The 15,470-nt window shown below is 36.8% G+C and overlaps 1 protein-coding gene across 1 annotated transcript; it reads right to left on the minus strand.

Annotated features, from left to right (window-relative positions):
* Positions 1 to 1,369: 1,369 nt before the first annotated feature.
* LOC126589892 (transcription factor TCP4-like) lies at positions 1,370 to 4,221 on the minus strand. The gene is made up of 2 exons (XM_050255330.1): positions 1,853 to 4,221; positions 1,370 to 1,746 (listed from the first exon to the last, which is right to left on the minus strand). The coding sequence occupies exon 1, from the start codon at positions 3,189 to 3,191 to the stop codon at positions 1,887 to 1,889; it is 1,305 nt and encodes a 434-aa protein (XP_050111287.1). The 5' UTR covers positions 3,192 to 4,221; the 3' UTR covers positions 1,370 to 1,746; positions 1,853 to 1,886.
* Between the last annotated feature and the right edge of the window lie 11,249 nt (positions 4,222 to 15,470).

Below are 15,470 nucleotides of genomic sequence, written 5' to 3' on the forward strand. Positions count from 1 at the left end.
AGTTATTTCCAGCTAGGTGCCTTGAAAGATTTTTATTAGGGCACTGAGATTTACAGGGGTTAGAGAGGGGAGGGGACCATTCTGGACAGATGGGCAAGTACCAGATTTTGGTGGTATCCATCTGTGTTTTCATTCTCTCCATAATTGAGAGTGTGTTTGTGATCATCCCAATCCCCACCCCTTCATGGCTCCCTCCTCCTAATCATTTTAGTTCACATAGGTCATGACCCTTAGATTCCTTCCAAAACATGGACGCACCCTTGTGTCAAAACTCAAATGTAACTTTGGAAGGTGACTTGCCTACACCGGTTACGGGGGAGTGCAACTGTGACAGTGTCTCAAGCTAATAACAAAGTATTATGTGACAAAGTTAAAATTCACAGCATTGCGTTACTGATTCAGGATATTACCGCAAGTCATATTTAGTGTAGGTAAATCGTTGCAGTAGTTTTATGGACTAGGGTGATTATCACATCAGTTGGATCCCATGTGGAACCGGGTGACATCAAAATACAAGGGGTCGCATACTTTAAAGAAAGATGTCCTATAAATGATGTGGTCAGACACCTAGCCAGTCAGTTGAACCAAACTAAGCTAGTTGAACCAAAAATTCTACCTGTTGAGGTAAAAAAGGGACTCAATGTAGGTAAAAAGGTTGACAATGATTCTTGTAGCAGTCAAAGTGCCGACAGGACCATGTTCAGCTCACACTCAATTGGGTAAATGCGGTTTTCAAGATTCATCAAACTATGCTGTCACTTTCACAAGAAACAAGAGATGTTTTAGCCATTTCAAAATCCTAGTCTCCACATTCAAATTTTACTCCTTATATGCTGCAATGCCAAAGCAGAGCAATATGGAGCTAAAAGGGAAACACTGCTTAAGTCGGGAATTTACCAAAGATTGCATCTTTGGGAAGAAAATGGACTTAAACAACAAGCTACGAGTCTACTGCATCCCCAACAATTTCTACTGCTTATGGAAAATGACTTTTGTTCCGTCTTCGGAAACCAGGAGAGGGACTTGCATGAAGCGAAACGAAAGGATTGATATATAAAAGACAATGCATTCAGCTTTCAATTTCCTTTTTGCAGGTTTGAGCAAGCTGCTGAGGACTTTGAACCCTTTCACTGAAAAGTAGTAAAGAACATAAGAATGACATAGGGCACTAGAGGCTACTCTTTCTCCTAATGAGAAGTTTACTATTTCCAAATAGATGAAGAAAAGAGGCCTTAATTCCCTTTGTGCTTCTCTCGTTTCTGGTGTGAAAGAGGCTAAAACCTGCAAATTTCCTATATAGGGTGATATGGGGTTCTCTCAATCTTTTTCGGAACAATTCGGATTTTGGGGGATCGGGTTTGTGCTAATGTATCAAAACACACAGAACTTCCATTTAACTCTACGAATGAAAATAAAGCAAATTAGCAACATATTGCTAGTCTAGCAACAGAAACACAAACCAAACATAGAGCAAGCAAAAAGTTTGAGCTGTAAGTGCTCAACTCAAACATGTAAACAGAGCTGCAACAACAACATAACAAGCAACAAACTGATGAAATGAAAGCTAAAACGAACCGAGGGAGCGGAAAAAACCCGAACATGCATCAGATTTCTTCTTCCCAAGGCACACGCCATTGAACCAAAGCGACCGAAACATCTTCTCCCTGGCCACATCTGAATTGGGAATCAACAGGTAGCTCTTGTAATCTCCCTGTGGAAGGGAGAGATGAGATGAGAGCTTGAGCCCTGCAATGACAAAAACCAACACAAGCAGCACACAATGTGTGAAAATTGATCCAAAACAAGCAAAACAGGGGATAAAAATCAGAACCAAAATTTACAAAGGTAGCACCTTTTGAAGAGAAGTTCAGTCTTTTTGTTTCGGTTCAATGGCGAGAATTGGAGGAAGCAGAGGACGGCTTGTCAGAGATGCCGTCGTGCTCCTCCTCGCCGTGAATTCGTGCCGGGATGTGGAAGCCGGAGAATCCACCTCCGGAGGTGAATCCCATACCGGAAAAGGACGGTTGGTGATGAATGGATTGCGAGATTTGATGATGATGATCGTGAGAAATGGATTGTTGGTTTTGCTGGTCCATCATCCAAGCACGGATTGACGGCGAGTTACTGGACTGAAGGGGTCCCCTCTGAAAAAAGAACTGGCTTTGGCCGAACAACGACGGCTGCTGCTGCTGCAAAGAACTAGTACCACTCTGCTGTGTTGGTAGCAGCGAGTTGAATGTAAACCCGCCTGACGACGATGATCCACCGCCGTTATCACCGCTATCTCCGCCTCCGCTGTTCCAAGCCACCATTCTCTGGAATCTGTTCATCTCTTGCTGCTGCTGGTTGTGGTGATGCTCTGCCCACGCGGCGGAGGACCCATCAAACCCAAGCGGGTTTTGGGATCCGGAGAAAAGGGATTGCTCGTTTTGATGGGTCTGAGCGTGGTGCTGGTGGAGGAGAATTGGGTCTTGGAAGGATTGCAGAGAGAGGCGCAGATCTTGGCTCTGGCTGCTGGTTCTGGAGAGTAAATCAGGTGGGTAGTTCTGATGAAACTGTATCGTCGACGACGGAGCCTCGGCTGCGGCTGCGATTGCGGAAGCACCCGTTGGGAAAAAGGACTTTATGGTGTCTGCAATGGCGTCCGAGTCGAGCGACGGTGGGAGGAAAGTCGAGTTGCTATTTGGGTTCTGAACAATTTGCTGTTCCGAAACTCCACTCCCCACCATTGTTGTCCTTTGATTAGCAGACCCAATTGCGTCCACTCCCGCGAAGCAGTGGATGCCGGTCGTGGTCGGATTGTGGGTCTCCATGCCCGGAACCGACGCGGTGGTTGAAGTCGAATGTGGGTTCCATGAGGGAAGCTCGTCTAGCTCGTCTATGGCGGCCTTGGCCTTCTTGATTAGCCAATCGACGGCCTTGCTGGGTCGGTCGTAGCCGAGCCGGTCCTGGACGTCGTAGAATTGAATGGCGGTGTGAGCGGCGAGCCGGACGCGGCGGTCCCTCGGGCCTTTCGCCGTGCAGACCTTGCTGTGCCTGTCTTTCCGGCCCGTCGCCCGGACAATGTGGCTGCCTCGTACCACCTCCACGATGTCTGTGCTGACCACTCCTGCGCCCGAGGACGGAGGCCTTATCCCCAGGCGAGATGACGTCGTTGCTTGGTGGTGGTGGAGGTGGTGAGAATCCCCCATTTTTGATCTTGCATGTTCGATGCCCTGTTCCCCCAAAGTTGAAGAAGAAGAAGTGAAGCTGCGTTTCTTTGGAGCTTGCTGCTGTTCTTGCAGCTGCAACTGCTGGGTTTCTCCAAAGAAATGCTGGTGCTGATGCTGGGTTTGTGGGTCTTGCTGGAAATACGGAAAGTTGAAAGCTTGGTGGTGATTCTGCTGGGTTTCTTCTTCTCTTTGGACAAGATGGGTAAAATTGAGAATTGGGTTTTGATGGAGATAATGGTGGTCGTGATTCCTTTGAGGATCCAGAGTCAGACCCTTGTGATTTTCCTCTTCCAGTTTTTAATGGAACAGTACAACCGCTTCTGCTTCTGCTTCTACAACAATTACTTTTACAAATAGACCTCTTTTTGCTAGTGGTTTTTCTTTGCTGCTGGGATCTCCTGATGCTTGTGCTGCCACCTCTCCTCTGAGCCCTGAAGCTGCTTCTGCTTCTGCTGCTTCTGGCTCTCCCAAAAGCCTCTGTCATTCAATGTTTTCAGTTCCATATCACGAACATCCCACCACCACCACCATAATTAAAACCCAAACCAGACTGAAAGAGAAGGCTAAACCAGCTCCCTTGCCAGCCTAACCCATCTCCCTCTCTCTCTCTCTCTCTCTCTCTCTCTGTCTCTCTACTTTTGGTATTTGTGCCTCTTAATTGTACACTTCTTCAGCTCTATTATGGAGACTAACTTAATTACCAGAACTGTTTATATATAGGGGTTAACACTACCCAGCAGAGCGGGCAAACCCAACAACTAGAATACCAAATCCCAATTTCTAGAGAGAGAAAGTGAGAAATTGGGGGAATTAAAGGGAGGGTGGAAGAGGAGAGAAAAATACACGCTTTAAATGGTTTTCTCCACCTATATGTACATGTGGAGTTGATGATGGCAGTGGTAAGGGTGGCAGTGTTTGGTCAGAAAGAGGATTAAAGATCTCTGTGATCTCATCATTGCGTCTGCTCTCTCTCTCTCTCTCTCTCTCTCTCTCTCTGCTTTCATTGTACCACATATCTGCACCTCCTTCACAATACTTCAACTATACAAAATACACGGAAAGAAAAGGAAAAAAAAGTAAGATTCTTCCTTTTTTTATTTTCATTCCTTTCCCTCGTCTCTTTTTATATTTTATTTTACTTTTTGTCTTATTGTTTTTATAAAATATATATATATATATATAATATTAATGTGATTTATCTGTAATCGTTTAAATATGAGAAAACGGAAGAAAAAAGAGATTAGAAGGAAAAAAAGTTCTTCTTCAAAAAAAATATCAAACTATTTTGTTCTAGGTTTTCTCTATTTCTTTCAATCAGTTAGCTTCAAAATTTAATTCCTCCCCTTCAGATTTGGATCCCATCTGAATTCAATTTGTAGAGATTCTAAAGATTCTCACATCTTAATTGTTTATCGTACATCGTGCGGTTAGAAATCATTTTGAATTTTTTTATTTAAAATTAAACACAAATAGTACCTGACGAAAACTAATCGCACGATGTACGATAAATAATTATGATGTTAGGATCCAGAGAGGATCCTCATCCCTTCCGTTCAGTTCCCTTTAACTCTCCTTTTTTACAGTTGGATAATACATGTATTCTCTTTTTGTAAATAACATATTTTGATCGTATAAATTTCATAATCCGACTTGTTCAAAACCTTTTAATTTTTATTTCTATATCACTCATACAAAAAATTATTTTAATCTGAGATCATTTAGTCATTCAAATGTATAAACATACTTACTATGTAAGTACCAAATAATATACTCATGATGAGTCGTTCATTTGTTTGATGCATTTTGGATGATTAAACGATCTCCAATTTGAATAATTTTTTGTAAGAGTGATCTATAAATGAAGATTAATAAATTGAACTTATCCGGTCAAGACATGTTATTCACATATAGGAAGATATGTGCATTCTTCACATGGTGAGATGCAAGTATTACCCTTTCCAATTTTACTTTCTTTTTGTTTTCCACCTATCGGTACGGTCTCGTAATATTCTTTATTGAATTGTGTATAAAATATCTTATCGTTATAGTTGACGTATTTTGTGGGTTAGCACAAATATCCTCAAGGCAAATAGTTTTTAAAGCACCTCTCACAAACATATCTTCTATGTTTTGCTTTCACTATGATCCCCACAGCACCAATAGTATAATATTATGTGATAAAATTTAAACTCGTGGCATTGCATACCAAGTCTTTACCCACACTAATCTTTTACGACTTAAGAGCTTATCTAATCAGACAAACCTATCGAAGTTTATCTCTTCTCTCTCTCGAGGTTGTTTTAATTTTCAGGGTTTTACTTGGTGGCCATAAGTTAGAACCGTTGGTTTGAGGTCAAGGGCACTCACTGTCTGCAGGATGCTCTGGTAGATTACATCCTTTATATGCCACCACCCACGCCTTTTGAAAGTGACACCCCACTTCCAACTTTTTATGCTCTCTCTCTCTCTCTCTCTCTAAGACAGAAGGGTTAAGCAAAAGCAACAGCTTATCTTTTTTCTGTATTTTCCTGTATTTTCTTTCTTTTGGGCCTCAGTGTCCTTCTTTCAGATACCTTTTTGTTAATTTGTATTCTGGTTTACTCATTACTTTACAATTTACATGGTATTTTTGGGAAATGTCTTTTCTTTTCTTCTCATACTACTCTTTTTAACAAATTAATGTAATCTTGTATGGATGAAAAGGTTTTAATGTATAAAATTAGCATCTTTAAGTGAAAATAAAGATGGTATAAAAGTAGCATATGTAAAAAATATGTTTATATTATGCTGTTAAACCCTGCAATGATTGTCGTTGTAAAAAAAAGTTGAATGTGAGAGGAGGTTTTGGACTAAAATATTTTATATAATAATTCTGATGGATTAAAAAATACGAGAAAATTGTCTGGGACTTGATTTGTCATTGAATTTTACTGAATGACACTACAATTCATTCAAAACTCGTTATATAACAAGTCTTAAATATAATCTTTATCTTTCGTTATATTTAAAATTCTCTTAATCATTAACTAATATAAACCATGAGATCAATCTAATCGTGTTGCTCAGTTTTCCTAACCAATAAGAGATTGAGTTTAGGGTTTATGAATCTCTATCTAATGAGAGCATCCCTAATGGGGGCTTTATCCTCCGTGAGGCTACCACATTTCCAGCTTTGGCGAGAAATTTCATCATAAATGAGCCAGAAAATGGGACTACCATTGGGTCTAGCAACTTCCTTTCTTAGCATAACATCGGGCCACATCTAGCCCTAAAAAACAATGGGTCTCACCAAAAAAGTAGCAACCCATGTGAGCAAAATTTTATCACTTTCCCCCCATTTGCGAATACACTTATATTTTTTTTTTTAATTCTTTTTTCATACTTATTTTTCTTGCAATTTGGCTAATTAATGATTGTTTTAAATTCCATAAGAATTAAAATTTCAAATTGATTTAACATTCATGGGCATTGATGAGTGAAATTTTCAAATAATTTTTTTTTCTAAATTGTATGATACTAATTTACCAATTGGTGCTAGGTAAATTGTTGTGTTATATGTGAAAATCAAATTATTTCAGAGGGCAAAGTGGGGGTTTGTTTCTTTCAACAGATGAGATTGAGATAAGGGCATCCAATCCAACAAACGATTCATAAGTGATAAAATCTAATTTTGTCACAATTTAAACTTTTTAGGTTGAAGGGTTCATAAAAAAAATTTAAGATAGCACATCCAAAAATCAACTTAAGAAAAGCTAACACAAAAAAAATCATCACTTAATCAAATTACTACATAAATAAATATATATATATATATATATATATATATATATATATAGCCTCATATAGCCTTAAATAGAGCCCGAAATATATATAGCCTCATATAGAGCCCGAAATATATAGCTCATCATTGGGAGAAATTCTTTTATAAAGCCCCAAAGATTCATCGGATCTCTAAAATGGGCTATATTTATCACTTTTACAGCCCCATACAGAGCTCCTCATTGAGGATGCTCTAAGAGAATAGTGCTTTGCAAAAATCGAAGAAAGTGACAAAAGTTAAACAAACCTCTCAAGTATCACCATATTGTGAGAATTTACCTTTTTTCAAAGAAAAAAGTGTAGTTCTAAAAATGCATAGTTTGAGAATGCTTGTAGCATTTTTACATATATACGAGTGTAATGTATGACTTTAAGCTCGATGAGGGGTTTCTTCCAATTTTATTGGAAGTCCTCGAAGGAACGAGCTTTTTTTTATTATCTATAAATCTATTTTCTTTATTTGCAAATGAAATTATCTGCACTAAAGGGTAGGGGTTGTGAGCTAAGTTTGATAATGAGCTTGCCATAATAATGTGGTTCAAATTCGCATTTGGCAAAAATTGAACCTAAGACGTCCCACTTACAAATGAAAAAAAAAATGTCACTAGATCGTAATGGCTTTTTTTTTTTTTTTTTCCTTTTTCTTTTAATTTAACATCACTTTTGTTGTTACACAATCTTCCTCTGTTCTGTGAGAGATGGTATAGGCATCAAGATTTTTTTTACCAACAGGAGGAATCCTAATCAAGAAATTGTGCTGATTAGACCATCTTCAATGGTTGGGCTAAAAGCCAAATATTTTAGCCCGGAAAATTTAGCTTTTAGCCTAGAAACAATTTTTCTGCTCCAACCGTTCTGGCCTAAAATTTTAGCCCGGGATTATTAAAGAATGAACTTAGGCTATTTTTTTCTTAAATTAAATTAAAAAAAAAGTATGTAGACTATTGTAAATTAATTTTATGAACATTTTAATCTAAAATTTGTTTAATTCCGATAAATATTGAAAAATCACTAAATTTTCACAAAGCAAGCCTTCAACTTTCACCAATCTTTCAACCCTAAGCTAACTTTCAATTCGCCAACCATTCAACACCAAATTTTCAATTCACCAACCATTCAACACCAGATTTTCAATTCACCAACCGTTCAACACCAAACTTTCAACTTTCACCAACCGTTCAACTTTCATCAATCATCCTCTATATAAACATATGTCCAATATTTGTGATCACACAACCTTTCAACCTTCAATCATCCTCTATATTCACCAATTTTTCAACTTTCAAAGAGTTTTTGTTTCCTAAAAATCCTCAATATCTCATCAATGGGTGATAGAAGAAGGCGTAGCATGGCAATGCAGATGGCACAATACCAAGCAATGATCGAGATTGAGGATGCAGAATTGTTCAACGCCGAAGTTGAATTTGTCAACTCGTTTATGCAATCTGAGCACCATGGCGAATCTAGCCATCGTGGTTCTGTCACGGGGCGTTTATATATGCAGTGTGATAGAGAAGAGTGTCATAACCGAATGATGAAAGATTATTTCATCGAGCGTTCGAGATTTCCTGCTCATGATTTTCGGAAACGGTTTCAGATGAGGAGAGAAATGGAAAGAAACATCTTCCTCACAGGTTCAATTAGGACCTCTAATATGCTCTCTTGCCATGTTGAACAATTTGGAAATGGAAAGAAATGGTAGAAAGATAAATTGGAAGAATTGTAAGAGAAAACTGAGTTTTATGTTGATGTTTGAACAAATACATAGGTATTTATAGAGTTTTTGGGTGAATTTTGAGTTAAATAATTTTTTTAATTATTTTTGCCGTTGGATTTAAATTTGGACAGTTAGATCTTTTTTTTACCGTTAAATTTGATTATATTCGATCTCAGCTATTGGATTAAATGTATTTTAAAATAACATATTATAAAAAAATGAAATTTGAATCTAGACCGTTGGTCCAACGGTCCTTAAATCACAGCCCTTGGATGTAATTATAGCCGTTGGGAGCCCAAGTGGGTGGCAGACACATGCCCTGACAGAGGGGCCCACCCTGTCGGGAAACCCTTGTAGGCGCACGCATGGGGTGCGTTGGAGCATGGACGGGCTGAGACTGGCCCAATTGCCAGCGAGTCCACTTGCATAGGGGGAATTTTGAGGGGGGGTATTTGGCCTAGCTTTAGCGTTTGACTTTTAGCCCAATATTTTAGCTTGGGTTGGAGTGTTTGGGGAGGGGGAATTTGGGGGAAAATTTGGCATTTAGCCCACCATTAGAGTTGGTCTTAGGGAGATAAGAACATACTAGTTTGACCAATGACCACCAACCCTAATCCATGTTGTCGATTAGGGCACATTAAAATTTTTAATTTTGAGTCCTCATCATGCTTCATTCTTCAAACTCCTCAAAACTGGCTTTTCATAGTTTTGATTGTTGGAGCAATATTAGAAAATATGAAAATAATAAAAGAATTTCAATGAAAGTATTCATACAAAAAATCACAACATCAATTATATATGAGATTAATATAAACAATTAGAGATAAAGTTAGAAAAACTGACAAACTTGGAGATTGAGGCTTGCATAAATGCAATGTCTTAAAGATAGAATTTCGCCCTTACTCTTGTACTTGTAGTTCAATAGGCGTCCATCTCCTAGAATTCAACAATCTATAATCCGAAGTCAAAGCACTTCAATCTTCGGACTTTAGCGAACTTTATATATTCCGTACTCTTAAGACACGACTCGGAATTTGACACACGAAGCATGAGAGAAACAAAGTGGGGAAACCCTATTTCTCAAGAGTAAAAATTAACTCTAATTTTCTATCTTTAATACCAATGGTTTCATGGGTTTATGTAGAATCCAATTTCTACTTATTAAAGAGATGTAACTTTTCATCTATAAGTATACATCACTTATCAAGGGAATACACCTAAACAACATAACCTTTCTAAGAAATTGGTTAACACTATTTTTCATTCAATTATTAAAATTATATATTACAATATTTCATATTATAATATATAATTTCCAACAATCCCCCACATGAATGAAAAATTAGGAAGAATTTGAGAGTACATGCGGACAAGAGATGCATCGGGAGAGGTGTCTTTTGGACTTGAACCTACCCTAGTGAATACTTATCGAGTTTACTTGGTGACGCAGTGGATGTAGAAGATCTTGAACTGTTCATCGCAGTAGTAAACCGAGACAATAAGCAACACACATCACCAATCCTAATATATTCCGGTTCATACGGTTGTGTTCATTTTGGTCTTGAACAAATCCCGGATTTATGAGAGCTTTAGAGAATTTAGTCATCTCATTCTCATAGAAGCGACCTACTTCTACTCTCACATAGGTGACCACTGATTAAGAATAGTCTGCTTTATTCCTCTTATTTATAAGATATCATTATCATTAAGTATAAATATACACCCTAAAACTTCTGTAGACAACACGCTTCTTCCATCATAGGAATGAGGTATATAGTGTGTTAACTTCTTTGAATCATGCCCAACCAATTTGCCTATTGAACTTAGACCATGGGATCTCCAATCAACTAAGTTAGGTTTCCGCTCAGCTGATTCATTAGTTATGTTGACTTTAGCCTCATTCCCCTCGATGATCAACTTACTCTCTAGTCAAACCTTTAATATTTAGTACCATTTAGGTTGACTATCTTTAATGGTGTGCACAATCCATCTTATGAAATTATATTTCATACGAGAGTAGTTGTTTGACATTATTTGAAATGTCAAGTCCTCAAAATTATATTAGGACTTAATTACTAAGTAATTTGCTAACACTAAGCACTTGGGTAAACTCCCCCATAGTTAAGGTATTTGTAAGAAGATCTCTAATCTTGTCAAACTTTAAACAAGTACTCATTACAAGAGATGGCATCTTAAATGTCGTTCAATTAGCAAATTACTTTTAACCAACCCCCCACAATTCTTTCATAATTGTAGTTTCTTTTAATGCTATCATTAAATCGATCACATTTTCCACTTTAAAAAGTAAGGAATAGCTAAGATAGACTCTATCTATCTTTTTAGGCCTTCATGCCTCACTAGAAATTATGAGAAACTCACTTCTTGACTTTCATTCTTTCCTTACTATGACGAACATGCATGACCCAATGGCCATGTCCATTCATATGCTTACTTAATAAGCATGATCTTGTCTAATTCAACTATGCATGCTTACTCAATAAGCCTCTTTTGTAGTGTCTTGTCATTCCTTTTATGAAAGACCCCCACACTTTAACTTATTGGTGGCCATGACATTTCCCTCTTCTCGGAAATGCACACTTCTTTAGAGCATCATGAAAGTATGTCCACTTTTATTGAGGTCGATACGCTGACTATCCAAACACTGACGTTGTTCCTCGTTTAAATAATTTCAAGGCTTCTCAATCATGGCCTCTTTGTATGTCTATCTGCTAAACCAAATTCCAGTGCCTTTTCATCAGATGATGCCAAGCGATGCATCGTCTCAACTACCCCAAAGACACAATTCGGTGAAAGAGGAAAGTTTTTTTTTTTTTGTTAATCACAGTCGCTGTAATAAGGATGCAGACCACATCTTTCCTCGTGGCAAATAACGGTCAAAATTGTTCTCGTCTTGCACACTCACATTTTCCATGCGTATGCTTGTAAGTTGGCCAACTCATCGCCTTGTGATGACTATCACTCACGAATTGATCATTGTGATCATGTTACATCAGAACATCTATATGCATGAAGCACCGCTTTCAAGCATTTGTGGACGTCTTTTGGTTCTGCAACAGACATCTTATGATGGCACTGCGATCTAGAGTAACATACATCCAAAACAAAACGACTTAATTTTTGTTTCGAAATAGAATGGTCGTTCATAAGGATTGCATCATTGCTTTATTGAATTGCCCTACTTGCTCTAGTGGATGTTCACAGAACCTAAAATATCAAAGCTCTTCCCAAACAACACCATCTCTATAAGCCAATAGTTGCAGTCTGGAAAAGAACTAAATGATGCAGACAAAGTGATCGTGCCTTTTTGCCAATTTTAAAAAACCGCCAGTCTTGTCCTTTGGTCCCTACATCCAACCTTGGAAATTTAATCATTTTCCATTCGAAAGAGAGATTGTCTTCAGGCAGGACCAAGGATCTCTTTAGTTCCATGCTTCGAATCGTTGCATCTGTTAAATCGATAAGGAACACAAGACTGTGCATTCACATAACGGTGTGAACACCATGTATATCACTTCACTTACCATCAGCCATCGCCCAAATTTTAATGCATGAGTTAGTTAACAAATCCAAAAAAATATAAGTTTAAATTTAAACAAATAAGTATATACACACAACACGTTATTTCACGAACAGTTATGAGTCTGATGCACCACCGTTTACATCTTTAGCATACAGATGATATAAAGATGATACTGAAAACCTTTTACAGTTTGGACAGTAACTTCCATATAGTGGCTTTTCACACATGCAACAAAACAAACAGATGCCACTCATACGACACCATTGATATCTTTGGTTAGTCTGAAAAGGATCAAATTCATAATCACACCATTTTTGTAAAAATGCAATGGTTACTGTCTGGCAAAAGACCCATAATTCATCATGACCTTCGAACGTTTTGGCAAGATGGCATCTCTTGCCTTCATGCATCTGTTCTCATATAATCATATACTTTTCATATTTTCTAATTATTGCATAAGTGTTTCTATCTTTAGATTGTTGGAGCAATATTAGAAAATATGAAAATAATAAAAGAATTTCAATGAAAGTATTCATACAGAAAATCACAACATCAATTATATATGAGATTAATATAAACAATTAGAGATAAAGTTAGAAAACCTGACAAACTTGGAGATTGAGGCTTGCATAAATGCAATGTCCTAAAGATAGAATTTCGCCCTTACTCTTGTACTTGTAGTTCAATAGGCGTCCATCTCCCAGGATTCAACAATCTATAATTCGAAGTCAAAGCACTTCAATCTTCGGACTTTAGCGAACTTTATATATTCCGTACTCTCAAGACACGACTCGGAATTTGACACACGAAGCATGAGAGAAACAAAGTGGGGAAACCCTATTTCTCAAGAGTAAAAATTAACTCTAATTTTCTATCTTTAATACCAATGGTTTCATGGGTTTATGTAGAATCCAATTTCTACCTATTAAAGAGATGTAACTTTTCATCTCTAAGTATACATCACTTATCAAGGGAATACACCTAAACAACATAACCTTTCTAAGAAATTGGTTAACACTATTTTTCATTCAATTATTAAAATTATATTACAATATTTCATATTATAATATATAATTTCCAACATTGATTGGCTGCACCAATTCAAGGCTATGATCATGACCTTTTCTTGACTAAAAGTGGTTAGCATGAACCATAACATGGAAGTGACTTTAGTAGAATTTTAAAATGTTTTTTAAGGGGACGATAACACGTTAGAAAATAGTTTTGTTCCTGAGAATCGATTTAGAATGTCTAAATCTAGATTTATTATTGCTTAGTTTTGTTTAAACTCTTGGCCCTGCTTTCAACAAACAATATACAATGGTGCTTCAATTTTTTTTTCTTCCTTCTTTCCTTTAAGAATTGTACTACTCCGTCCTGATTAAAAAAGATGATAATAATAACACGCACCAGAAAACTGATTCTAAACTCAAACTTTGTTGAGATCAAATTCCACTTGGTTTTCTACGATGGATCTACTTTAGTTGGTGTTGTCGAGACCCCGTGTTGGCTTAGAGGCTTGGTGATACTCTTTCTGGTGTCAGAGTGGTCGTTCGACGACAGTTCCCTTCCTCGTATTGGTACTACCCTGCATGTTTACTCATATGAGAATGTGAAGAATGAGATTCACTAAATTTAAATTCCCATTTCAGGTTACCTCTTTGTTTATTTAAATAAGAATGCCCTACATGACATTCCTAATTTATAAGAAATGGGAGTCATTAAAGGGAGTTGGGAATATAAAAGTTAAAAAAAAAACAATACTTCGACGGTATGAGGAAAATTTTATTTATAACAAAAAAAGAAGTTATACTTAAGTTGGGAGGACATAAACCTTACGTGAAATCAACATTTTGGTTGGCTCGAGTCCGATCTTTTGTAGTTATTAGTAAATTAACAAACTAATTTTCATCCGATCTTTTGTAGTTATTAGTAAACAAGTTATGGGAAATCAACACTATTTCCATTTCATTTCAATTCTGGACATTTATAAAACAGAAAACTAGATTAACATCCTTTCACAAGATTCAATTTTAAAAAAAACCAAGTGTAAGATCTAATATTTAATTTTGATCCTTTGGCTTTATATTCAACTCATCAACTTTTCATATAAGAGTTGAAGAGTCAATTAATTAAAAGAATTATTTTTGTTTGTTCCTAAATCGCCCTTTTCCTATGATTTAGCTAATAAATATTGACTATTAGGTCTTTCAGCTTTCGTGTTTATTTTGAAATCAATAAAAAAATAATATTTTTACTAAATGTCTATACGAGTTGCACAATCAGGTCTCATTTATGGAAGAGCAACATGCCCTTATACTTCCTTACTTACGGTTATGCATTTATACTTCCATACCTATATGGTTATGCACTTATACTTCCGTACCTATACTTATGCACTTATACTTCCGTACCCATGTATAGCACTTTGTTAATGTACTTATAATTTTTATGGGTGTTCTTCATTTTTCTTATGGAGATGGGAATTGTGTTAGTGGATGGTGTTATGCTTTTCTTTTGTAATGTATTTTTGTCATTTCTTTCACGTTTATATTCACAATTAATCAATATAAAATATTTCATTTGTTTTCTTGTACCTATTAGTACTTTCCAAATATTTTAAAATTTTAGAATTTTGATTTAAGTGTATTAATGGGTGATTTGAGAGTGAAAGTCAATTTCCAATTTTTAATCTTAATTATGAATTGAATTGGAAAATGTGGATGGCAAGTTTTGTAAATAGTGTATGTGATAGAGGCAATTAATTATGACATGGCATTAAGATTTTAAAATAGGGACTTAAATTGGATAGAGAAAACCATGCAAGTTAAAATCTAAAAGTAATCTCATTTAGGTCCTAAAATCTAAAAGCTGTTGTAAACATTCCTAGTTTAAGTATGATTGTGTAAATCCTAGATAAGATTTGATTCTAGTTATCCTTTCCTATTACAACTTGTATTACTTGGAGAAGAAGGAATATCTTCTCTCCCTTTACTACTATAAATAAAGGCACAATGTAGGAGGGATAACAACACACACATTCCCCTACAATTCTACAAACACACATCTCTCTCCTCTCTCTCTCTGCCGCCGGCCCTAGTCCCTCTGTCAGATAAAATAGACCACAACACGTTATCAGCACGCTCTTCACGCTGTGCTTAGAAGAATTTAAAGAGAATTT

The sequence above is a fragment of the Malus sylvestris genome, chromosome 11 (assembly GCF_916048215.2).
Source record: "Malus sylvestris chromosome 11, drMalSylv7.2, whole genome shotgun sequence".
Taxonomy (NCBI): Eukaryota; Viridiplantae; Streptophyta; class Magnoliopsida; order Rosales; family Rosaceae; genus Malus; species Malus sylvestris.

What these genes read in the sequence shown, in the direction of transcription:
- LOC126589892 (XM_050255330.1), bottom strand. Translation starts at nt 3,191, where the DNA reads ATGGGGGATTCTCACCACCTCCACCACCACCAAGCAACGACGTCATCT.